The 23,272-nt window shown below is 34.9% G+C and overlaps 7 protein-coding genes and 1 long non-coding RNA gene across 13 annotated transcripts; 4 read left to right on the top strand and 4 right to left on the bottom strand.

The window, feature by feature from the left end:
• Positions 1 to 474: 474 nt before the first annotated feature.
• Positions 475 to 4,685, top strand: AT1G75730 (uncharacterized protein). Of its 2 annotated transcripts, NM_001198477.1 has the most exons (12): positions 541 to 809; positions 1,242 to 1,396; positions 1,519 to 1,670; positions 1,803 to 1,860; positions 2,246 to 2,358; positions 2,459 to 2,748; positions 2,835 to 2,895; positions 2,984 to 3,020; positions 3,089 to 3,152; positions 3,239 to 3,638; positions 3,716 to 3,847; positions 3,927 to 4,600. In NM_001198477.1, exons 2-12 carry the CDS (start codon positions 1,327 to 1,329, stop codon positions 4,317 to 4,319), a joined length of 1,770 nt encoding a protein of 589 aa, NP_001185406.1. In that variant the 5' UTR covers positions 541 to 809; positions 1,242 to 1,326; the 3' UTR covers positions 4,320 to 4,600. The 2 variants fall into 2 exon arrangements, with proteins under 2 accessions (NP_177702.2, NP_001185406.1); NM_106224.4 differs by having other exon boundaries at positions 475 to 1,396; positions 3,927 to 4,685.
• A 135-nt stretch (positions 4,686 to 4,820) lies between these two features.
• AT1G75720 (WEB family protein (DUF827)) lies at positions 4,821 to 5,786 on the top strand. Of its 3 annotated transcripts, none has more exons than NM_001198476.2 (2): positions 4,821 to 5,114; positions 5,207 to 5,786. In NM_001198476.2, exons 1-2 carry the CDS (start codon positions 4,989 to 4,991, stop codon positions 5,660 to 5,662), a joined length of 582 nt encoding a protein of 193 aa, NP_001185405.1. In that variant the 5' UTR covers positions 4,821 to 4,988; the 3' UTR covers positions 5,663 to 5,786. The 3 variants fall into 3 exon arrangements, with proteins under 3 accessions (NP_001185405.1, NP_001319385.1, NP_001320920.1); NM_001334694.1 differs by having other exon boundaries at positions 4,955 to 5,114; positions 5,201 to 5,786; NM_001334695.1 differs by having other exon boundaries at positions 4,975 to 5,114; positions 5,196 to 5,777.
• Positions 5,787 to 6,048: 262 nt separating this feature from the next.
• AT1G75717 (uncharacterized protein) lies at positions 6,049 to 6,391 on the bottom strand (the record flags this gene model as incomplete). Its single annotated transcript, NM_001124132.1, has 1 exon — positions 6,049 to 6,391. The coding sequence occupies exon 1, from the start codon at positions 6,331 to 6,333 to the stop codon at positions 6,049 to 6,051; it is 285 nt and encodes a 94-aa protein (NP_001117604.1). The 5' UTR covers positions 6,334 to 6,391.
• A 2,579-nt stretch (positions 6,392 to 8,970) lies between these two features.
• AT1G75710 (C2H2-like zinc finger protein) lies at positions 8,971 to 11,639 on the bottom strand. Its single transcript, NM_106222.3, has 3 exons — positions 10,918 to 11,639; positions 10,732 to 10,829; positions 8,971 to 9,885 (listed from the first exon to the last, which is right to left on the bottom strand). Exons 1-3 carry the CDS (start codon positions 11,502 to 11,504, stop codon positions 9,182 to 9,184), a joined length of 1,389 nt encoding a protein of 462 aa, NP_177700.1. The 5' UTR covers positions 11,505 to 11,639; the 3' UTR covers positions 8,971 to 9,181.
• Positions 11,640 to 15,197: 3,558 nt separating this feature from the next.
• Positions 15,198 to 16,815, bottom strand: HVA22G (HVA22-like protein G). Of its 3 annotated transcripts, NM_001334692.1 has the most exons (7): positions 16,583 to 16,815; positions 16,323 to 16,363; positions 16,137 to 16,235; positions 15,993 to 16,049; positions 15,846 to 15,909; positions 15,560 to 15,766; positions 15,198 to 15,453 (listed from the first exon to the last, which is right to left on the bottom strand). In NM_001334692.1, exons 2-7 carry the CDS (start codon positions 16,352 to 16,354, stop codon positions 15,379 to 15,381), a joined length of 534 nt encoding a protein of 177 aa, NP_001321036.1. In that variant the 5' UTR covers positions 16,355 to 16,363; positions 16,583 to 16,815; the 3' UTR covers positions 15,198 to 15,378. The 3 variants fall into 3 exon arrangements, with proteins under 3 accessions (NP_001321036.1, NP_001321035.1, NP_177699.4); NM_001334693.1 differs by having other exon boundaries at positions 15,993 to 16,235; positions 16,583 to 16,712; NM_106221.5 differs by lacking the exon at positions 16,583 to 16,815 and having other exon boundaries at positions 15,212 to 15,453; positions 16,323 to 16,414.
• On the top strand, positions 16,790 to 18,580 carry LQY1 (DnaJ/Hsp40 cysteine-rich domain superfamily protein). The gene is made up of 5 exons (NM_106220.4): positions 16,790 to 17,289; positions 17,373 to 17,456; positions 17,570 to 17,621; positions 17,757 to 17,913; positions 18,016 to 18,580. The coding sequence occupies exons 1-5, from the start codon at positions 17,140 to 17,142 to the stop codon at positions 18,035 to 18,037; spliced, it is 465 nt and encodes a 154-aa protein (NP_177698.1). The 5' UTR covers positions 16,790 to 17,139; the 3' UTR covers positions 18,038 to 18,580.
• Positions 18,581 to 19,674: 1,094 nt separating this feature from the next.
• AT1G09573 lies at positions 19,675 to 19,987 on the bottom strand. Its single transcript, NR_139652.1, has one exon. It is a non-coding gene; the product is annotated as an other RNA (long non-coding RNA).
• Positions 19,988 to 20,674: 687 nt separating this feature from the next.
• Positions 20,675 to 23,258, top strand: GH9B7 (glycosyl hydrolase 9B7). The gene is made up of 6 exons (NM_106219.3): positions 20,675 to 21,298; positions 21,427 to 21,710; positions 21,777 to 22,211; positions 22,298 to 22,436; positions 22,518 to 22,684; positions 22,763 to 23,258. The coding sequence occupies exons 1-6, from the start codon at positions 21,079 to 21,081 to the stop codon at positions 23,093 to 23,095; spliced, it is 1,578 nt and encodes a 525-aa protein (NP_177697.1). The 5' UTR covers positions 20,675 to 21,078; the 3' UTR covers positions 23,096 to 23,258.
• Positions 23,259 to 23,272: the final 14 nt, after the last annotated feature.

The following is a 23,272-nucleotide window of genomic DNA, read 5'->3' as shown; positions in this document are numbered from 1 at the left end:
TTATTGAAGACAGCCAGACGTTTGAGTAGAAAGGGACCCGCCCGACCCGGTTAACGAAGTTGATCATAATTGGTTTATAAATATGGTTGCGGAAAAGTACATAAGAAATTCATCAATAATTCTAGTGCTCAATATTTGAATATATATCACTGAAGTAGATGATGCGTTCAGAAATATTGGATGTTTAGTCTTAATTAAACGTATATGGGTAAAAATTGATTTTAACAAAAAATTTAATTTGGTTAGCCGTTTAGTCATTAAATTATTTGGTGATAGATTAATTTGTTCATTTTATTAAACATTCGTAAGTGAAACATTATATACTAAAAAATCGGAAATGAAAAATAAAAATAATGCAAAGTCGTAGTACGGATTCAAATCATCGTCATAGGAAACCCATGTCGTCCTAGTACAATTTTTTTCAGCTCTAGCTTGCTGACGTGTCTGACACATTGATTTTCTAAGGAATTACGTGGCACAAACACTTAAAAATAATCAGACGGTTCTCGTATCTCCTTGATTACACACCGTTGGATCGATGACTGAGGAAGATAAAACGAAACAGAGAGAGAATAAGCGTTTTGTTTTGTCATATTTTGTGTTTTGTCATATTTTGTGTGACATTTACAAAAAGCGATCGAGTGAGTGAAGCGACAGCTTCGGATTATCCGTCTTATCGGAATGTGGAAACTTTGAGAAAATACAAGAACAACTCATAGAGAGACACACAAGAGACGTTTTTTTTTTTATCTCTTTTCTCTATTTGAAATCTCTGAATAGCTTCTGTGTTTTTCGATGATTTGTACTGTGTACGTTTTTTTATCTTCTTCTACTTCTTCTTCTTGTGTCAGTTACATATCAATGTTTGATTTGATTGAAGAACAGTGACTCCATTAATGAAGCTTTCCTTATAGTAAATGCTTTTTTCGAAAAAAATCAACGATCTACATTTTTTTTTTTTGTATTCACGGGTTGAATGTACAAACATTAATAATAATAAAAAATAATTTCTTCTTTAAGTCTTCTTTTTTTTCTTTTGGCTTTATTTGTCTCATCTCTTTTATTTCACGAAGAACCTGATTCTTCGAGACACGAGAAACGATTTTATAACTTTTCTCTCTTTTTTCTTTTCCTCTTCTTTAACGTCTTTTTACTTTTCTCTCTTTTCTCTTCTTCTTTTGTGTATCTATCTAACAATCAAAGTGTGTGAAAATCGTAAGAGACCTTTTTTTGTTTTGCAGAGAGATGTTGAAGAAGTGAGTTTTTTTTTGTTCTTCTCTATTAGTCCTTCTTCACCTCTTGCTTGAGTGGTGAGAAAAAAAGAAGATGGAAATGGGTCGTCGAGATTTGATGAGACGTGGAACAACCAATCGATTTTCCAATAAACAACAATCTGGTAAAGATTCAATCTTTTTAGTGTCAGAAACCAACAAAATATAAAAATCTTTCTTTTTTTGTCGTCGTTTGCTCTGTTTTTTTTTGTCTCACTTTTGTTTTGTATTCAACTCATGGATTTAGGATCTGGGTTTTCTACAAAATCTAAGAAAGGAATGCTGAAGAAACTTGGTTTTGCTGATGAGAAACTGAAACAAGAGATGAGCTACGATACTCTTCCTTCTCCAGATTTAGAAAACGAGGTTTCTAAGAAGAAATCTAAGCTTCCAAAAAAGGTAACTTCTTCATCAATACGACACCTAAATTACTCTCTACAATCCCTTAAATTTCTCACCTTTCTCCTTTATCTCTATAGTCTTTTTCACATTAAATTTCTCTCTTTTTTTTCTCTCTCTCTCTCAACTTAGAATTTGAAAGACACTAATGGTGTGGATCATGCCTCTGTACCACGGAAGCTTCGTTCAGGTGCGTTGTTCGTGACTCATTGAGATAACTTGTAGAAACCAACTTTAATGTTTTTTGGTTTTTCCTTTGTAAAGTCGTGATTCATATGTGTGTGTGTGTCAGTAAAAACTTAGTAGTTGAGAAGATTATGGTATATTGGCTTTTGAATCTGTGGAGATTTTGGATTATTTTTCAAGCAAACTCTTTTTTCTTTTTCTCACTTTCTTATTATGGACGCAAGATTCTGCTACTTGTCTTTTATCTTCTTTTTACTACTTATTAAAATCAAAAGCTTATCAATCTTCAACTTATAATATTATTTTCATTCTCTTTCTTTTCTTTAAAGCTTGTCTTTGTCACTTTTGTGAATTCTTTAGCATCTCTTTTTGTGCACTTTTAATTGCAGCCATGAAGAAGCGGAATCTTGAATCTGTTTCTAAGCTATCCTCTGTTTCAAAGAGACTTAACCGGTTTAAAACCGGAACTGAATCTTCGGTTAAGAAGGAGAGTCAAGAAATGGTTGGTTTTCTTCTATGATGATGACTTGTGATTTTTGTAAGAACATAACAGTTTACCTTAAGTTTTGAGTAATGATTTTTGGTTTTTTTTTTTTGGATAGGAAGCAAAAGCTATCGTTACTGAGTCGATGATGATTTCGAAAGATGAGAAAGAAGTTGCAGAGACTTTATATGGTTTAGCTGGAATGTTTACTGAGACTGACTCTCTTGGTAAGAAGACTAGTAATGAGAAAGAAACCAGCAAAGTTGTTGACTCAATTTTGGTTGTGGAAGATGACTATACAAAAACCGAATCGCTTACACCGGTGGTTTCAGTTCTCTCTTCAGCCAAAACTAAGCAGATTGATGCAATGCCATTAGAGCAATCTGATAAACAGTTCAACACAACAGGGTTTGTAGCTAATTTTTCGTTTAATATTGTCTTTCGAAATTTTCGGTTTTACTCTGATTGGTGGTTTTTGTTGTTTAATTTTACAGAATGGTTGATTTCATTGATAGATTGAAGCAAAGCAGCTCAGTGAAAGTGACTGATGCACATGTAAGTACTCTGATTTTCTAACTGAATCTTACTTTCTTGGTTTAAGACTAGATTCATATAGCCAATAATTCCATTGAAATTTTTCTAGGCAAGAGTCAATGAAACAAAGGTTACAACAAGCAACGGTAAGAAATTCTACCTACAAACTTTGTATCAAATACTGTTCAGTTACTGACTTATGTTCTTCTAAAAGGTCTTGCTCTGTGGCCTGGCCTTTCTTCAACAACTGTTCATTCAGGAGCTCAAGTTCTTTCAAAGTAAGTCTTAACCTTTAAACTGTCTGTTAACTTTCGTTCGTGCTGCTAGGTTTCTTCTCTTATGCGGGTTTTCTTTCAATGATCAGGCCATCTTCAACAAAGCTTCCACCGTGGATGGGTCAAGCTGTTTCTCCTTCCAATACTGCTTCACTCTTGAACTGTGAACCATTAAGAGTCCAGCCGAGAAAGTTGAAGAGATGTGCCTCTCATATATACATTTCCCGTCTCATTAAAGTATTACAGACCAGTAAGAGTAGTCTCGCAACACTTAACCAAAACGAGCAAAGATATTCAGAAATGTCAGAACGCAGACTCCCTGATTCAGTGATAACCATTAATGACTTTAAAGCAATAGTTTCTCCACCTAAGAGGTATCAAAACCCGCATCTGCTCGATATGCACCGGGCACATAACCCAAAACCCGTGCAAGAAGACATGACTAAGCTTGCTCTCGAGCTCTATGGTCCACACACTTCACAGAAACAAGTAATATACTTCACTCTTCTTATCCAGTTAATTCATTTCCTCTCTGATTCTAATCTCGTTTTCTATTTTAACGACAGAGCTTTGATTTCCTAAGTCTCTCATCTGCTGGAGCAGCACAATCTCATTTCCCACTTCCAAACTCATTTCCACAGTATCAAATCTCTGCAGCTTACAATAGCCAGCTCTCACCTGCTACTTCTAGCCATCAGGTGACCTAAATGATCTCTCTTCTGAGCAAGTTAATGGTTTCAGTTAGTAGTATAACACAAACATTCTTTCTTCTTGTAGGTGCAGCAGCTTTCTCCTTATCTAGCCAGTCGGTTCCAGACCGCTTACAACGCAAACCAGCAGCAGCAACAACAGCTTCAAAAAAGGCTATGGGCTGCTCAGTACAGACCAACAAATGGAAACACCATGCAGTCGAACCAATACAGTAAACCAAACCTCTCCTTAAACCTGACTAGTATTCAACAACCTCTCCAGGTTTCTTCCTCCCCAAGGTACAACCACAATGTATCTCAACAACAACATCGTCTCATGACTGCTGCTGCAGCAATGTCAATGAGCCATCAACATAATAATCCATCACGGGCGGTGATGAATAGACAAGAACACCATTTCCCACTTATATATGAAGATACAAGGACACCGTTGCAACTACTCTGCAATGAGCAATCGTGAAGCTGCCTGTTTGCTTTATAGTTAAATAGTTCTAAGGATTTTACAGATAGTTGAGAAAAAAACAGAGATCTTCGCCGGAATTTGAGATTCTAGATGGTGATGAAAATCCGATGAACAAGGATTGTGAGTGAGAGATGATTGATCACACTTGTTTGAGAAAACCCTATAAAAATGTCTTTTAATGTAAATGATCCACGAGTTCTCAAAAGAGGCAAATTTTGTCGAGGACTCTGTTATCTGAAGTGAGAGACAGTCACAGAAAAGAAAAAGATGATAGGTTTTTTTCGAATCTCTTTCCAAGTATATTTTAAAAGCAGCATTTGAGTTTCTTGTGCAGCAAGCGAATTGAAACTCGTAGGATTATAATTTTAGTGTCTTACACTGTAAATACAAAACAGTGTTTTTGGAAAATAAAAAATAAAACTCTTAAAACAACCCTTATTATGAAGCTGGTGAAAAAAAAAAATCTATATATACCAAAAAAACTTTGAAAAATAGAAAAACAATAATATAATTAATAAAAAAGAGTATTTAAAAGAAGTGTAGATGAAGAAAATAATATGCTTTGCGTCGTCTCTCACTCAACTACTCAAGTCACAAAGCTATAAGCAAGCTTATGTATTTCTTAGCTTCGTCACAGAAAGCTAATTAAGCACTAACTAGCCATAAATGATGGAGACAACGAAGAGAGCAGAGATCGACACAACGGCACCGTTTAGAACCGTCAAAGAAGCCGTTGCTTTGTTCGGCGAGAGAGTCTTAGCCAGTCAAGTCTACTCGAACCATCTCAAAGTGGCAAGTCTTTAGCTCTCTCTCTTTGTAAATTTGAACTTTGTATTATTGTTTGAATCTAAAAACTTATGATAATAACATTAGTGAAGATACAGATGCATGATGAGAAATGGGAAGATCCATCAGGGATTAAGATAGAGCTTCAAGAGACAAGATATGATCTCAAAAGGGCAAAAGAAGAAAGCATACAAATGAGGAACTCTTTGTCTTGTCTCAAGGAAGAGCTTGAACGAACAAAACAAGAGCTCCAGAAGCTGAGAGTTGATCCTGGGGTAAACGAAACGAAACTCGACGAGACTGTTTTTAAAACCAAGTTTGAAGTGTTAGTTCCTCGGGTTGATGATGAGCCAATTAGAAGTCCGAGGTTGAGATCGATGAGTGAGAAGAGATACGTGAAATTTGCAAACCCTACTGGTAATAATGGCTCGGTGTTTCTTGAGAGACATCCTTCAATGAAAAAGAAGGAGAAGAAGACAAAGGATAAGAAGAAGAAGAGTTTAATCCCTTTGTTTATTGGAGGGATTTTTTCTAAGAAAAAGGTTTTGCAATGAAACAGATTTTGTTTTCCGACATTTCTTCACTTTTATTTGTGTTTTTTTCTTGGTTTTGATAATAATGTCACATGTATGACTTTCGTAAATTGTTCTTGAAAATATTTATCTTAATTTAATCCGCTCGTTTTTTTTTAATTGAATTATTAACTATTGTATTATTGGACTATTTAGTCAATTCGTTAAATATTTGTATTTACACATACAAAATTTGCAACATATTTTATCTTGTTTAAAATTGATGAAAATGCTCGAAATTTCAGAAGAAACTAGAAAAAAGGGATAATTTATAAGTTTGAAAATCACAATAACTCAAACAAAATAAAAGCAAAGCCTCGAATCAAATATTGGAGCAGAAAAACAAACAAGTGAGTTTTGGATGTTGACTAAACGTAATAACAGTCACGATCGATATTGTTAACAAGGCGAGCTTCATGATCTTCACAAGACATAGCAGAAGACTTGTTGAAAAACTCTATGCAATCTGCGATAGCTTCACTGTAGTGTACGTGAGACGAATAGTACGAACTACTACACGAAATCTTCGGCGGCTCAAACCTTTCTCCATCGCCGGAGCGGGAGTTGTTCTTCTTCTGCCGGCGAGAGGAGGAATGAAGAGTGAAATCAATGAGCCTCATGAGGATCTTTCCTAATTTGTGGAAGAGCTTCATGATCAAATTGATCGTTTATGATCTTGAGGGTTTGTCTATATATGAATGGTGAAACCTCGTGTATACATGTTTTGATAATTTAATATAGAAGCATTCTTAAATTCTTATTTTTAAAAAATCCCAAGTAAATTTGTAATGATTCATCAAGGAGGAAAAACAGGAAGAAGAATGTTTCAATGATTAAACCACCACCAAAGAATTTCTTGAGATGTGTTTATCCTATGAAGTATGAACATATGTAGGGTCCATCTTAACTATCAATATGCTCATAATCCTATTTAAATGTCTCAATTTTTTTGGTTTAAATTGACGATAATTTCAGGAGTGAAAATAAAATTATAATAAACCTTGTTCACAAAATCTATAAGCTATGTAACTTGTTCTTTTTTCCCAACATTTAATATTGTTAGTTTTTAGAATTCGGGTATATCAACTTTTTTTTATTAGTTACTCCACAGACTAGCTAATAGCCTAATACTATCATTTTCTTATTCAAATGTGACTGCATTGAACAATGATAAATAAACTCCTCGAATATTGATCAAAGTAGTGTACAAATGCATGTAACATTTGAAGACAATTGTCAGTATCGTTTGCTATTAATGCTAATCTAACCTAAGATACCACATGAACCTAGCTAGACTGAAATTTTCTTCACATTTAAAGCTTTCAATGAAATAAAGACAAAGACAGACCAAGGAACGGATCAATGTACGAGTAATCATAGATTGATTTGCCTTATAATTAATGCATAATTAAAGCTGTAATTAGTGATTACATTCAGAAAAGAGATTTGTGGTCCTGCATTTTACACTTGATCACTTTGACCTAGTTTTAGGGCACATTATATTTTGGGACCAGTAAGTAAACACTCAACTTCAAAAACGTTATTCGTAGAACAAAACAAGAGTTTATTTAAACCAAAAATAAAGGTACATAGAAAAAGGCAGACAATGAGGAAAACAATTAGAGAGACATAGAAGAATTAAGAGGCTTTTTGGTGAAATGATTGTTGGATTAGGATTCTTTTTATAATCTTAGGTTTTATGACGGTTATGATTATGTCTTGCACTTTAATTCTTCCTTAAAGTTAAAACCAAACCACCTGGATAACTCATAAATAGCTCAATAGTTTATTAGTTTCGTGAACTTTTACTATGTCGGAGAATTTTGTTTGACTGATTCAATTTGTTGTATCTAATGGTGAATTTGCATAGTCAAAGAGAGACTACAATAAGCCAACGAACAGACATACTTGCGAAGCAAAAAAACATCCCTTATGTCTCTTTGTTCAATTTGTCAAGCTTTACATCATGATTATATCGAGAGCTATAATCCTTAATAAAGAAGATGTTACCAAAAACAAAACAAAACAGAACAACTTAAAAAACAAAAACAAAAACAAAAAGACTACTGGGTCGAATTCAATTGGTGGACCTTTGAGTCTGGATTCTGGAAAATGTATATAAACTTCGGCCCAAATCAGTTAATGGGCTAAGTCTAACAAGCCTATTTGAGTTTACACGTAACCAAAAAGAAATTATTTTTTGTGTGTTTTCATTCTGTTGATTGGTGACAATTCAACAAGAGCGCGCGGTACATCTTCTACAACATCGGTAAAAGTTACCAATCAAAATCTATATTGTTGTTGATGGTAAAAAGTTCTAAGTTTATAACTAACAATTTATTAAAAGATAATCACTTTTGTTGTTTTGTAATTGTAGATGTCTCTTGGTTATAATCAAGTTTCCTTATTACAAGTTCTTGATTTTTAAAGCCACCTCAAAGCACTAGTGGAAGCAGGAAAGAAATGCTAGTTTTTGCGGTGATCTACTTCTCGTTTGGCAGTCATTGATATTCACAGATTATCACTAATGCACTATTTTGTGGTGATCTGAAATCATTTACAAACACACTTCAACAAAACCTCTCACAACATAAGACTAAAAGCAGAAAACACCTTCCCTTTGGAATTTATCTTGCTGATATTCAAAGCTTCAAAGGCCTCAATTAATGTAAAATGTTTCTGCCCACTACAGTTGCATCAACTTTATATCCATCTTTTAATAGAACTTCTGAATTTTAACCTATGCTAGACATATTTGTTGTAAAACTCGAATATTAAACTGGTTTGATTCTAAATCTCTGATTTCATTTGCAACTCCAAGGAGAAATCGAGTTATTATAAAAATAAACAATGTAGCAGCTTCTGACAACGAGGAAAGTTCCAATGGTGCACCCTCTCAGCGTGCAAGCCTTTTTTATTTATGGGTAAATTTTGAACTTATCTGAACCATACCATATAACTACTATTTCCTTCTTCTTTTTTTGACAACACTATATAACTACTAAATTAAAACTATACAATACCCAACTTTTACAAAATCAGCTTTCCCTATAAATATTTCTTAAAAAATAACGAAAAGAACTTGGGTGAATAAAATAATTTACTGAAAACGCATGTGATAGCAATTATATCACTCTGCCACTCCCACACTATTTGATTCCCACCAAGTGTGAACACAGCTATGAAATTTACCATAGTTAACAAAATGTTACATTTACTGGTCAAAAAGCCTAAATTGAGAAATAACACGTTAAGTTCATCATAATTCATAATCATGATTTTTAACCCACTCGACTACTGAATTCTTAACCTAATCATGATTTTCAATAATAGAGATAACCAAGAACATATTAGCTTAGACTCCTGAGAATTACACTTAATAGTCAATAATAAGATGGGAATTATGATGCAGGTTGATGATTATCCCTAATCTCTCCCTATAATATTAAAAAGTTAGAAGTACAAAAAACAAACATTATTTCTCAAGTTAAAATTACAAATTCAAGATTCTAAAACTTTGTAAATAACCACGAAGCAAGGTAATATAGCTCTCGGGTTATAAACCACAAGCTCCTCAAGATTCGAATAAACTCCAGCATTGACCGCCACCGAGTCAAACGTACCACCACTCGAAGAAACTCCAACCACCGAGTTATCCTCCACCGTTGACTTCTTCTCCGCTGTAGCCGAAGCATCCGCCGCCGGTAAATCAACTCGCTTAACTCTCCCAGCGATCACACGGCACACAAGCATCACTCTCCTCGCATCATCGCTACACCTCAGCAAATCATCAGCTCTTCCGCTGCTCGCCGTCGTCCTCACACCGGCGTTTGCGACGTTGGCTCCTCCGCCACCAGATTTTCCTTGGAAACCGTGGCGAATCACGGTGCAGACGCCACAAACAGGGAGGTTAGAGCAGAGAGAAGAAGAGCCACGAGCTCCGAGTGAACAAGTGAGAGTGGTGCAGTGAAAACGTAAGAGCTCGTTGCCGTCGGCGGCACAACGAGCATCTTTTCTGGTTGCTTGAAGTGCACGCGCCTTCACTGCGTCTCGGCAATCCTCAAACCGTTGGATCGTACGTTGAGTGTTGTGGACTTTTAATATCCGTTCGATCTGACAGATGGGACTGTCTTTTTTAAGCCAGCTTGATTTGAATATGATCTCCACTATGTTTCGACCCGAATCCTCCGGACCTAACTCCGAAACTGCAATTAAACGACAACGTTTTTGCTCATAAAATCAGGAAAAATATGCAAGTCAAAACAAAAATCTGAGTTTTTGGGACATTAAAGACAGTTCTATAATTCGGTTTTTGTCAGGTGAGGGGTTTTAATTCTGATACTGTCGAATTGAAAAATGACACGTAATATTTCAGGGGGACATTGAATTTAGTTAAGAGCAGAGACAGCTGTTTCTTTTTATAGTACAATGGTCCCATCGCATGGTAAGTGTTTCCAAGCAAAACGACGGATTTGGAGACCATAGAATATATCTTGTTCTCCAGTTATATTCCTATTCTCTTTTGTATCTTTCTCTAAAAATACGTATGAATCTCTATTCCAAAAACAATCTGTAACATACGGCCAAATCATCCTAACTTATTTGATCGATATAATCACCGACAATAACACTGAGATCTTGATTCCATTAAGAAACAACGAAGTCTAAGATATATATTAATGAAAGCATGTTCGTTAATTATTTGCTTAGCATTATGGTAAATCTATCGATAAATCCAAGGGCCTATACGCCGGAAAACATGTGTTAATGCTAATTATTCAATCAATACTAAACAAACAAAGGTTGTATCATCATTCACAAGTCAAATCATGGACTGAGATCTTAAGTTTTTTTCCAAGGATACAAAACATAATCTTACTTTGCCAAGCCATTCGCATTTACGAAAATCTCACTAGATACTTAGGGTTAAATTTAAAAATGTGACTACCACACACCAAAAAATAAAAAATTGTAGCTAAAGCGTAATTAATTAATTTGAGGTAAGTGATAAAGTCAAACAATTTTTGTTAAAAGGAAAAAAAAAGCCTTACCTGCGTGACGAACTGCTTGATGAAGCTCTAAGCTTTCAAGCTTGGGGAAAACTTCTCCACATTGGGAACAAGCACAAACCCTAGGCGAAATCGGATACCTAAAATTCAAGAACATGAAAATGAAATTACAAAAATATAATTCAGAAGAACATTTACTTACTCATAATTAATTTTTGGTGTCATTACCTGCTCGGGTCAACGATCATGTGACATTCGTAACATCCGGAGAGTTTACGGAACTGCATGGCTCTAAACGAAGTCGTTGACGATGACGTGTAACTCCCACTGGCGTTAGATCTCGTTGAGCCAGATGTAAGAGACCGAGACGAAGAAGAACCGTGTTGACCAGGTTTCCGAGTCAGAAGCCGAGTCTCCGAGTTAGGAGTAGCCGAGTTACCTACGTCTGGTGAGTGATCAGCTCTATGAACCACACGAGTGTTGCCGTGAGCCACGTCTCTAAAGCTGCAAATGGAGCTGCACGACGAGCCAAGCTTGGAAGGAGATAAGTTAGTTGTCATGGACGGACCAGATTGAGAGTTCTTGGAAGGATCATGGACTCTTGACCCTTCGATTTGTTTGCAAGTCAATAGGTTCTTGATTTGGTCCCATGAAGATGGCTGCTTCGGAGGTACTGCTTTCTTCGGTTTCTGCGGTTTATGTTTCTGTGTCTGCGTTTGGTCGGTGGGATTATCGCGTTTCTTTCGTTTGCTAGACGTTGGCTTGTGTTTTTGTGGCGCCTCTGCGTTCTCCGGCAAGAAAGTTAGTAAAGCCATTGAAAGAAGAAAGAAACTCTTGAGAATGTGAGAGTTTCTTTTGTGTTCGTCTTTATGGTTCTTTAATTATAAGCTTTTATTTTTAGGTGTTGAAATCGAAGATGGATCCAAGATGGGTAATAAGGAGGGAAGAAGATTAAAGTAGTGGGCTCTATCTTTCTTTAATTCTTTATTTTACAGTTTTACTTTCTTACCCTTCTGATTAATATTCTTGTCGTTCGAATTTATTAAAATTATAATCTTTTAATAGAAAATAGGGTACTAATTTAACTATATTCAGATATCTTGTTTTGTCAGAGAAAAATATCTTTCTAATTAATTTTGGCATCTGGTTGCTTGCTTTGTTAGTTGTGGATTTTCCTCAAAAGAAAAAACAGTATTTAATTATGGATTTTGGATAGATAGTAAATTACTTTTTTGATGATTATAAATTAGTTAGAAGATCTTGAAGTTAATTTTTTTGGACGAGCTTGGTTGGCTTTGTATGTGCTTTAACTGCTTCATCTATAATCTTCCATTACAGTTTGACCTTCTTAAAGGCGGAATTAGTCAACGTCACTGATGTTTATATTGGTAGTATTGATTTGTTTGGTTATTATACTCAAAACTTTGAATGGAATCTCTTTATTAATAGTCGTTACTACATAATAAAAATGTATAAGTTCACCATTAAAACAAGTTTGATGACAGAAATAATTAGTTTTAAAAATCAAAGTTTGGAGATTCCATGAATGCAAGCAAGACAACAAGAAAAGAAATGGAATTAATTAGTACATCAAAAATATAATAATAATAATAATTCTAAAAATGATGTTGTTGATATGTATGGTCAAAAGTATTTTTTTAACAGAACAAGATTACACGTTAAACACCAGACAAGGTCTTTGGAAACTTCGTATTTGGAACTGTGATTACGGATTCCAAATGTTCTATTTGTCTCGATTTGAAAATTTCAATGCTCTTAATTCCTTGTTTCCTAAATAGTTTGGTACATTTATATCATTTTTACTTCAATAGTTTTTGGTCTCAGTTTGTATGTAAGTATTTCAGATTTATGCAATGTATTACTTCATATTGATAGACTATTTTTTTCAAAGTAATTAGGATAGGGTGTCATAAACTAATCTCAGTACAGTAAATAGAGGTGGAGTTACACTTGAAGTTTGTGTAAAAAAGTATGGGTGTAAATTCATTTATTAATATACTGATTATCATAAAAAACAGTTTAATGCACTAAATAAATAATAATTTAATGTGTAATAAATGTCGACATTATGGGAAGAACATTTTTAATGTGATAACTCAAGTGAGCTTGTATATTTTTAGATTGTGGTAATTGCGTTCAAACACAACACACAATTTCGAGTAATTATATTAATCATTCATCATCAATAACATAAAAGTAAATTAATCATATTTAGGGTGAAAATTTGTAGCAATCAAAAGAAACTACGATTTTAAGGTTGATCGTTGACTATATGTAAAATTCTAAGACCTTCACATTCGCCGCAATACTTGGATTTATCACGCAGTCGCTTTGGCCTTCTCACTTGTCGTGTTCCACATTTGTCCTTCTCTTTTGTTTTAAACTTTGGTTATAAAAATCACCAGAGATTGTTATAAAGTCATTTCGTTTAAAATTTTGTTAAATATGTTATGTTCATTGAGACAAAAGAAGAAACGAAGCGCGAGATCTTGAGAATATGTTTGATTCATAAACAAGTTTGAATTTCAAAAAACGAAAAGTAAAGTAGTAATTGTTTACGTACGTAACATTTAAAATACTATTGTTAGTCCGGTGACAATGGAATTTATTCGACTGACAGAAAATTTAATCCTACTGCATGTTAAAAGAGTCTCTACTGACAACGTGGCCGGTTAGTATTGGCTTGTGATTAATAGTTTTTTCCATTTATAACTTCAAAATCGATATAAATTTAATATTGGTATTGCCCATCTTGTATTGCAGTAAAGAGAAACCTTCCAATTCCCAATTTGTATAACTTCAAGTGCTTTGAATATGCCATTAAATATTAGAGCCACGAACGATAGCTGATTTCTAAAACACCGACAGAGAGAGAGAAAGAGAACTTCGTATTGTACACAGTTATTTTGAATATAAATCGTATCTTTTCCATGAATTTTCTCAGATATGTTTTGAAATTTTTGTAAGATTTCAGATATTTTTGTGACAAACTCAAGAAGATACCTCTCTAGATACAAAATGGTGTTACTGTGCCTAATGTATTATTCGTTTACCATGTTATAAAATGCACGTGTGATTTGGGGTATGAAAAGTTGGCAAAACGGTTTAAATATATGGAAAAAATAGAGACAATTGTGTCCCCATTTCATATAGTCATAATACTTTATACTGTTCATATCCATTAGTAGAATTTGCATCACCTTTGAAGTACTTTACTGTATCACGTTCCATCTTCTAAAGCAAACTTCTACTGTAAAAGTTTACAGTAAAACCATAGTCATATGCCTAAAGGAATTGCCATGAAAGTGTTGAATACATTGTGATCATACAGTATATATGAAAAGCATGCGGACTATTTTGATACTAGAAACCTTGTAACAACTACAATGTATTTCTTTTCAAACACTCATTCTAAAATCAAATAAATTGTAGAAAATAAGATGTGAGAAAATGATTCTGGTTTTGGTCTTTACCACCTATAATTGTGTTATCTTTTGTTTGTTATGTTGCTGTTTTGGTTAGAAGTAGAGTCCAAATTAGGAGTTCGCATCAGTTTGGCTCATAGAGAATCAAACAAATTGGTGAAAAAAGAAGAAGAAGAGATTCTAGCTGACACTCTTTTGTTTCACACTGAATCATACAACAAGCTTCATATCAATTAATGCAATTGATTGAGTAGATAGATATACAACAACTATCATTCAAAAATGGTCCCTAATTTTTATAGTAAATTCATCAATCATTCGGTTGCATCCTTCTTCAATTATTGATTTCTCTACACAACTCATTAATTTATGAAGTTCTGCATTCGTTATTGATAAATTTGGTAATTTGTACGTACACATACAATGCCATATTGGATAGGCCATCTCTAGAATTTTTGTAAATATTTATGTGTTTTTCCACACAATGATGATATGTCACGACTTGTAGCCGTGTGGTCCTCTGGTTATGTATCATTTTTGTGTAACTCCTTTAATTTTATTATTTACTTTGCAGAGTGTTCTTTTTTTCTTTAATTCTTTTTCTTTTGGGATAAAATGTAATATTGACCTACTAGTGTAATTTTTTTGAATTTTAAAATTAAAGATTTAGGTAGGAGATGTCAGAGCGGGTTAATCCGTCCCATTTAACCTAATCTACAACAAATTGCGATACTTTGCGAGTTTTGACGGATCATTCCATCGAAGACCTCGATATTCAAACATCATTCTAAATCCTACTCAAATTTCAATTGTCTCTTGTACTCATGTATTTCATGTATGAGAATTATTTCACTGTCTGAATGGGTTATGGATACTACTGATCATAACCATATCGCAAACCCATTTTCAAACATCTAAGATTATAATCCTAATCAGATGTATACGGAGCACCACTAGATTTAAGAGAATGGGGACATAAGCTGGTAAAGAATTGGGCCACCATTAAACGTGTGAAAGAAGAATTTGGGTTTAGGCCCATATCAAGCTAGATTCTCATGATACTTGGTTAAAAAGCAACCTTTTTATTTTTCTCCGAAGCAATTTACATTTGAGATTCATGATTTATTCATAGTAACGACTAAAAGAAAGAAGATGATGCATAGTTAGTTAGTACAGTGTGTTTTCCCCAATAGTTTCCCACGAGTCAGGCTTAACGTTTTCCTCTCGAATGACTCTACGTACCTCATTTAGTGACTTCGTTTTCTTTCACCTTAAGAATTGGATCATCGAGTTTAGGTATTGTTGTCTCTTTCTTTTCCTGTTCACAAATAGAAAAACGAGCAAGATTTTTTATTGAAGTTCACTCACAAGTCAAATGTTAAAATGAAACAGAGAAGAGTAGAGAGGTGAAGAAATAAATATACCTCAGCCTTAGATTTTGGTGTTGATTGTTCTGTGATATACTGTAAGATCTCAAAGAATTTGGTCTGCCCTTGGTTGATTGCTTTTTGGAGATATATCATTGCCATATCCTTAGCTCTAGTCTTTACCTTCACCAAGTTGCGGTCAATTTCATTTTCATGCTTTGCTATATATGGCCTGAAGAAAGAATCGTAAACGTATGTTGTTCCCTGAAATGATATAACACATAGGTAATAAAAATTAGAGAAAAAGTCAGTTGAATCAAAAGATATATAAGATATTACTTACTTTAGTCTTTGGAAACCAGAGATAAATGAAGAAAGCCAACTTCGCCTCGCTATACATTGGTAACCTTCAAGACAACATGAAAACATAAGAATACTAATATACAATACTGTAAAACTCTTTGTTTTCTAAGTAATATAAACAGCCTACCAAGAAACAAGAGCATCACCAATTCTTTCGAAAATCGTCAAAGCAGCTACAATAATCCTGCAAAGATGTTTTGAGTGGAAGGAAGCAAGATTTATATAGGAACCTAAAAAGGTTATAGATAAAGGATAGAATGTATGCATATACCAATACTGGCACCAGAACTGAAGTTGTTGAATTTCAGGCTTGTTGAGTTCGACCGTTTTGAAGCACTCATAAGCAGGATATGCATATCCAAACACCATTCTGTCAATAAATAGAAAGATTCATTACTTAGTTTGATTGAAAGAAATGTGTGTTTTATAAAATTAAAAGAAGAGATCAATAACATACAAAAGCCCTCTTGTCAGAAACGATCCAATCATTGTGATCACCTGCTAAAACGTTTAAAAAAAACAAAAGAATCTGCTTGTCAGAATTAAATTCTCGACCCCGATTCATTGAAATGATTATATCATCCAAAATACAAAAAGACAGAGACAAAACAATCAACTAAACAATATTGATGCATGCCTTCAAACGATTACACTTCCTAAAGGCTAATATGAAGAAGAAGATATTAACGGTTTAAGCGATTGAACAATAACACATACCTTATCAGAAAAACGGTTTCGGCGAAAAAGGAATGAGAAGAATGATTTCGAACGAATTATAGACGACGGTTACGTACGATAGTGACTTGCGAATGGAGAAACAAAAGATGGAGAAAAGGCGAAGCAAAACGGTATCGGATAGTGACTTGCGAATCCTTTTTTCATTTGTTCTCTACTTGTGAGTTTCAACTTGAAACAGTGCGGTTTTTAAATAGTCAACAATCACGACTTTTAGACGTTATCAGCCGTTGGATTTATACTTGACGGTTGTGATCGTCTACGTTTAAGCGGGTGTATCGTATCTCACCACACCGTATCTTGTTTTCCTCTTCTCCAATACGCTTCGGAAAACTGGATTACAGTTAACAGTGGATTAGTGGATAAGGAGATAAATACTAAATATCTTATTAAGCCACGTGAACAAATCTTAGCCATGGAAACATAATCTAGTGGCTGAGATTAACCCAAAACTACTGGTTCTTCTTCTTCCTCTCATCCATCTTCGCGCGCTTAAGCGATTCTCTGCAAAGCTTCATACCAAACAAAGAGAAGTCGAAATGCCAGTTTCAGCTCCATCTCCGCCTCGTCTTCATTCTCCGTTCATTCACTGTCCCATCAATTTCACTCCTTCTTCTTTCTCGGCGAGGAATCTCCGGTCGCCGTCAACATCTTATCCCCGAATCAAAGCTGAACTCGATCCCAACACGGTTTGATCCTCATCTCTGGCTATATAGACTTTGTTCTCTTCTCACTAGTTTTTATTGATGAACGATTTTGATTATCTTTCTAGGTAGTCGCGATATCTGTAGGCGTAGCAAGCGTCGCATTAGGAATCGGAATCCCTGTGTTCTACGAGACTCAAATCGACAATGCGGTGAGTCTTCTCATTCTCATTGTTGAAAATTTGATACCGTTTTGGCAATGCTTCTAAGTGAGTGCATTGCTGTGGAATAAAGTTAACACTGTTTTGATTTTACACTTTCATAGGCTAAGCGAGAGAATACTCAACCTTGTTTTCCCTGTAATGGCACCGGAGCTCGTAAGTGGATCTCTCTCAACTTTTTGTTAGCATTTTGGTTGGATTTGTGTAAGAGCAAAATGTTTGATGTGTCGAAAATGTTTATAAACATATTATGATGTTTCTGAAGAAATAGTTTCTTTGGTGGTGGAGCAGAGAAATGCAGATTGTGTGTGGGAAGTGGTAATGTGACCGTAGAGCTTGGTGGAGGAGAGAAAGAAGTCTCAAACTGTATCAACTGTGATGGTGCTGGTTCCTTAACTTGCACTACTTGTCAAGGCTCTGGTGTTCAACCTCGATACCTTGATCGAAGGTACTATACTATACGATTACTGTGAATCAGGAGCCACTCTGTTTTTTGCACATTGTAGAGATACTAACACATTTCTCTTTTCTTTTCTTTTCTTCTGGTCAGGGAGTTCAAGGACGATGACTAAATACCTTGCTCTAAGGAACATTTCTTTTCTTCTCCCTTCTCACATTTCTTCATTGTACAATGCTGTTTTGTTCACCAAACATGTTGAGAGAACATCATGACATGGATATTGTAATTGTGAAAGAAAACCACCAGAGTTCAATCAAATGTTTCTTCTTGTACTTACCTAGTAACCATGTCTACCTCGTCAAGCACATTGATTCAGTTTGTAATACTAAATCTATCCTCTTGCGTTATGGAATCAGCTTTCCTTGACCTCAAAGCAGTTACCATGTCCGACAAAGCGCCTGCCATTTTCCCCAATGCTGCTGGATCAAATATGGCTCGGTCTCAAAGAGGTCTTTGAATCCGGTTCACTCTTCCTTTTTCTATCCACCAAATGTGTGTTTGCTTGCGCTACAATTGGTGATGATACATTGTCTGTTGCCAATGACTCTTCTGAACCCTCAAAGTTAATTGATTACTTACTGTTGAAGTTAAGCATATCATCTTTTTTAATTTGATTTAATATTTTTCTTCATAGGCATAGTGGCCCATATTTAACCTCACATAATCAAAGTTTTTAAAATTATTATTAAAAATCCAAATTGAAAACTTTAATGCTAAATCTACATAATAATAGGAAAAACAAGTTGAATGTTTGGAATCGCTTACGACTAATGCTGGATCCAAAATCCGGTTAGTTTTCATATCATTATGTAAATTTAATATCCAAACAAATAAAAACATTAAAGAAAAGTTTTTTAAATTCTGAAAAAAAGAAAAACAAAATCAAAATCTTAAAAAGTATTTTTAAAAATCCGAATGAAAAACTTGAATGCTAGATCTACATAATAATATGAAAACAAGTTGAATGTTTGGAATTGCTAACGGCTAATGCTGGATCCAAAATCCGGTTAATTTTTCTATCATTTTTTTTTTGGTAGGCTATTTTCTATCATTATATAAAGTTAGCATCCTAATAAAATAAAAAACAAATATAAAAGATTAAAATCCGAAAAAACAAAATCAAAATTTTAAAAACAATTTTTAAAAATCTCAATTAATAATTTGAATGCTAAATCTATATAATAATAGAAAAACAGGTCGAATGTTTGGAATCGCTAATGACGAATGCTGGATCCAAAATCCAGTTAATTTTTTTTTTATCATTATATAAAGTTAGCATCCAAATAAATAAATAAAAAGACAAACAAAAGAGAAAAAAAAAAAAAATCCGAAAAGAAACAAAATCAAAGTTTTAAAAAATTATTTTTAAAAATTTAAATTGAAAACTTGAATGCTAAATCTACATAATAATATGAAAACAAATTAAATATTTGGAATCGCTAACGGCTAATGCTGGATCCAAAATCCGGTTAGTTTCGTATCATTATATAAATTTAACATCTAAAAAATAAAATTAAAATTAAAATTAAAAACAAACACAAAATATATCAAAATCTTTATTAGAAAAAAAAAAAGGAAATTAAGAATCAACGAACCTGACTCATGGTGGACTAAATGGATTATGACTCTCTCGGCATGACTCATGGATTGTTGTTTACTAAAGCCCATTCGTTGTAATCTGAAGCCCATCGATTCTTCCTTGACTTGGGCCGAAACTGCAATTTTTGATGATGAAGAAGATCTCGCTTTTCAGGTCTGAAACTCTGAACCACCAAAACCCCAGATCTTGTCGTCACTTTCACTCGCGATTCTCTTTGTGACGATTATATTTTGCCGAAAGTTTAGATGCATCCAGTTTTTGCGTCACGTCAAACTAGTTTCTGGAACTCAAAGTAATCTTCCTCCATAATTAGCCCGCGATCGTGAAAAATTGATCAAACACGAGAGACCTCTTTCGACATGACGTTGGTACAGTACGGCAATGTATATGGGTCATAAATTTCACGGTCACGATAGATCAGCGATCCTTTTTGTAAAACAGTCGCAGAGAAAGAGAATAATTTTTTTAGGGTTTAGAAGAAGGAGTTATGATTTCTTAAGGAAGGAAGGAAAAGATGAATATTTATGACGAGAGAGGTTCACGCAACAAAAAGGAAACATCAGATTGTTGTTTTCCTTTTTTCATGTTTGGACTTATAAGAAAAAAGGAAATTAATCAAGTTTACAACGGTCTTATTTTTCTAACTGCAAAAGAGTACGTGTTAGAATTTTATTATACAACGGTCTATTTTTCACGCGCCTACGCGCATCATCCTTGCCGTATCTTCTCTCGAAGCTTCCCATCCAAATTCAGCTTCTTCCGCTGCCAGTTCCACTTTGATGAAAAATAAAAGCCCAGGCCCAATAACCCCAAATTCTTTTTTAATTTGATTTAATATTTTTTCTTCGTAGGCATAGTGGCCCATATTTAACCTCACAATAGAGGATACACCAGGATCGAAGCCTGGCTTGATAAGATAATGGCAACAACAATGAACCACCACTCGCCCAATTGTTCCTTCTTAACGTGTAAAGTTTGTTGTTCCCATAAGTAAAAATATTCATATATAACTAAATATTCAATTTTATATTTTGAGCTAAAAAAATAATTTTATTATTTAGCAATTTATTGTTTTTTTTTATCATATTATATTTACTTATTAATGTGGACAACTAATTAAATTATAGAGCGACCGACAATTGTGACAGTGACACTGGAGTTGGACTCGGCTCAATTTAAAGGGGTAGTTCAGTAATCATACCTCACATTACTACACTCTTGATTAATATATAAAACCAAATCAGTTTTTAAAAATAAGGGAAAATCCTAATAAAGGAGAAGAAAAACAGATCTGAAATCCCGCTTGATACTCCACCGACTTTAAACTACTGGTTTTTGTTTGATTTAAGTATAGTGTTAATGACTCCTCTCTCCACCTTCCTTTGATTCTACCTATCACTTCCCTTGCCGTTGCTCCATCTTCATCACTAGTCACTATACACCAATCTTAGATCCGGGAAGCTAATTTCTCTTCTCCGATCGGTGAATGCAGTTACATTGACCTCGGATCTAACCAAGCTCTTCTGGTTTCCAGCTCTCTGGAATTCAAAAAAATGGAGGAGAAATCCAAGTCAAGAGGTTGGTGCGGTTGGTTCATCGCCATTATTGTGCTAGCTTCTGTTATCCTCGCCGTCGTTTACACTGTTAAATTGAGAACGAAGAAATCCGGTGACGATGACGGTGGCGGTCCCGTTCCTGGACCTCCCGGCGCCATTGATAAGAAATACGCCGACGCTCTTAAGCTCGCTTTGCAGTTCTTCGATATCCAGAAATGTAATCATTCCTAAATCTTTCTAATCGTGTCTCCACGATCTCCAATTCGAATTCCAAATTCATCATATCTCCCGCTAAGTTTCAAATCTAGTCTCTACTGATTAATTGTGATTTTGATTTCTATGTAGCTGGTAAATTGGAGAACAATAAGATACCTTGGAGAGGAGATTCAGGTCTTAAAGATGGAAGTGAAGATAATCTGGATCTTTCCAAAGGCTTATATGATGCTGGAGATCATATAAAGTTTGGTTTTCCAATGGCTTTCACTGCTACAGTTTTGTCATGGTCGATTCTTGAGTATGGTGATCAAATGAATGCAGTGAACCAATTGGATCCTGCTAAAGACTCTCTCCGGTGGATCACTGACTATCTTATCAAAGCTCATCCTTCTGACAATGTCCTCTATATCCAGGTTTGGACTTCGAATCATTCATGTTACTAAGATTAGCAATGATTCTCACTTGGTTATTGTTGTTAGGTGGGAGATCCAAAAGTAGATCATCCATGCTGGGAGAGACCAGAGGATATGAAAGAGAAGAGACCACTTACTAAAATTGATGTAGATACTCCAGGGACAGAGGTTGCTGCTGAAACTGCTGCAGCTATGGCTTCAGCGTCTTTGGTGTTTAAGGATAGTGATCCTACATATTCAGCAACGCTTCTGAAACATGCGAAGCAGTTGTTTAATTTTGCAGATACAAAGAGAGGCTCTTACAGTGTTAACATACCTGAGGTTCAGAAGTTTTACAATTCGACTGGATATGGTGATGAGCTACTATGGGCAGCTAGTTGGTTGTATCATGCAACAGAGGATAAAACTTACCTTGATTATGTGTCTAATCATGGAAAAGAATTTGCTAGTTTTGGAAATCCTACTTGGTTTAGTTGGGACAACAAGCTTGCAGGAACACAGGTTAGCTTGGAAGAAAAAGTAACCTTTGAAAATTTTGTGTTTTGAATTTTTGCTCGGATAACATTTATGCTTCTTAATCATTACAGGTACTATTATCAAGATTACTCTTCTTTAAGAAAGATTTATCAGGAAGCAAGGGACTTGGAAATTACAGGAACACAGCTAAAGCTGTCATGTGTGGACTTCTACCAAAGTCTCCAACATCTACAGCTAGTAGAACAAACGGTAATCTCACCTTATTATTGTATAGAAGATAAAGCCTCTCTTGACTTAATTTCCTTATAAAGCTTGGATCTTGTTCAATAGGTGGTCTTATATGGGTTAGTGAATGGAACTCGATGCAACAATCCGTTTCGTCAGCGTTTTTAGCCTCGCTTTTCAGTGATTACATGCTCACTTCCCGTATCCATAAAATATCTTGCGACGGGAAAATCTTCAAAGCAACAGAGCTTAGAGATTTCGCCAAATCGCAGGTAACAAGAACAAAACATGAAAGTCTATAGATAACGAAATAGTCAAAGAAGAAGACTCACTAGAGTTTCTTCATGCAGGCTGATTACATGCTGGGGAAGAATCCGTTGGGAACGAGCTTCGTGGTGGGTTATGGAGACAAATACCCACAATTTGTGCATCATAGAGGAGCTTCGATCCCGGCAGATGCAACAACGGGTTGCTTAGATGGATTCAAATGGTTTAACTCGACGAAACCAAACCCAAACATAGCATATGGTGCACTCGTAGGTGGACCTTTCTTCAATGAGACGTTCACTGACTCACGAGAGAACCCAATGCAGAACGAGCCAACCACTTACAACAATGCACTCCTCGTTGGTCTCTTGTCTAGTCTTGTCACTACATCTTCTACTTTACAGTCGTTGAAGTGAGCTTTGCGTGTTTTAGCCTTCTTATTGAAAATCACATTGCTTCATTTTTATTTGTAATTTTTTAAAAAAAATCGTGGGTGTGTGTGTATTCACGTTGTGTATTGCTTGATATGTTGATGCGTGTAACCAAACAATTAGTTGCTCTACGAATCCAAAATTGAGGAAAAAAATAGACTA

Source organism: Arabidopsis thaliana (assembly GCF_000001735.4).
Source record: "Arabidopsis thaliana chromosome 1 sequence".
Lineage (NCBI taxonomy): Eukaryota > Viridiplantae > Streptophyta > Magnoliopsida > Brassicales > Brassicaceae > Arabidopsis > Arabidopsis thaliana.
The sequence above is the reverse complement of the archived record's forward strand: the minus strand, read 5'-3'. Positions and strand labels throughout refer to the sequence as shown.

Excerpts from the sequence above, each read along its gene's own strand:
- AT1G75730 (NM_106224.4), top strand. The coding sequence starts at position 1,327 with ATGGAAATGGGTCGTCGAGATTTGATGAGACGTGGAACAACCAATCGA. Across the intron at positions 1,397-1,518 it reads TTCCAATAAACAACAATCTG|GATCTGGGTTTTCTACAAAA; the intron begins GTAAAGATTCAA and ends TCATGGATTTAG. Across the intron at positions 1,861-2,245 it reads ACCACGGAAGCTTCGTTCAG|CCATGAAGAAGCGGAATCTT; the intron begins GTGCGTTGTTCG and ends TTTTAATTGCAG.
- AT1G75720 (NM_001334694.1), top strand. The coding sequence starts at position 4,989 with ATGATGGAGACAACGAAGAGAGCAGAGATCGACACAACGGCACCGTTT. Across the intron at positions 5,115-5,200 it reads ACTCGAACCATCTCAAAGTG|ATACAGATGCATGATGAGAA; the intron begins GCAAGTCTTTAG and ends ACATTAGTGAAG.
- AT1G75710 (NM_106222.3), bottom strand. The coding sequence starts at position 11,504 with ATGGCTTTACTAACTTTCTTGCCGGAGAACGCAGAGGCGCCACAAAAA. Across the intron at positions 10,830-10,917 it reads ATGATCGTTGACCCGAGCAG|GTATCCGATTTCGCCTAGGG; the intron begins GTAATGACACCA and ends CTTGAATTTTAG. Across the intron at positions 9,886-10,731 it reads TCAAGCAGTTCGTCACGCAG|TTTCGGAGTTAGGTCCGGAG; the intron begins GTAAGGCTTTTT and ends GTTTAATTGCAG.
- HVA22G (NM_001334693.1), bottom strand. The coding sequence starts at position 16,354 with ATGATTGGATCGTTTCTGACAAGAGGGCTTTT. Across the intron at positions 15,767-15,845 it reads TCTGGTTTCCAAAGACTAAA|GGAACAACATACGTTTACGA; the intron begins GTAAGTAATATC and ends ATATCATTTCAG. Across the intron at positions 15,454-15,559 it reads CACCAAAATCTAAGGCTGAG|GAAAAGAAAGAGACAACAAT; the intron begins GTATATTTATTT and ends ATTTGTGAACAG.
- LQY1 (NM_106220.4), top strand. The coding sequence starts at position 17,140 with ATGCCAGTTTCAGCTCCATCTCCGCCTCGTCTTCATTCTCCGTTCATT. Across the intron at positions 17,290-17,372 it reads CTGAACTCGATCCCAACACG|GTAGTCGCGATATCTGTAGG; the intron begins GTTTGATCCTCA and ends TTATCTTTCTAG. Across the intron at positions 17,457-17,569 it reads AGACTCAAATCGACAATGCG|GCTAAGCGAGAGAATACTCA; the intron begins GTGAGTCTTCTC and ends ACACTTTCATAG.
- GH9B7 (NM_106219.3), top strand. The coding sequence starts at position 21,079 with ATGGAGGAGAAATCCAAGTCAAGAGGTTGGTGCGGTTGGTTCATCGCC. Across the intron at positions 21,299-21,426 it reads GTTCTTCGATATCCAGAAAT|CTGGTAAATTGGAGAACAAT; the intron begins GTAATCATTCCT and ends ATTTCTATGTAG. Across the intron at positions 21,711-21,776 it reads ACAATGTCCTCTATATCCAG|GTGGGAGATCCAAAAGTAGA; the intron begins GTTTGGACTTCG and ends TATTGTTGTTAG.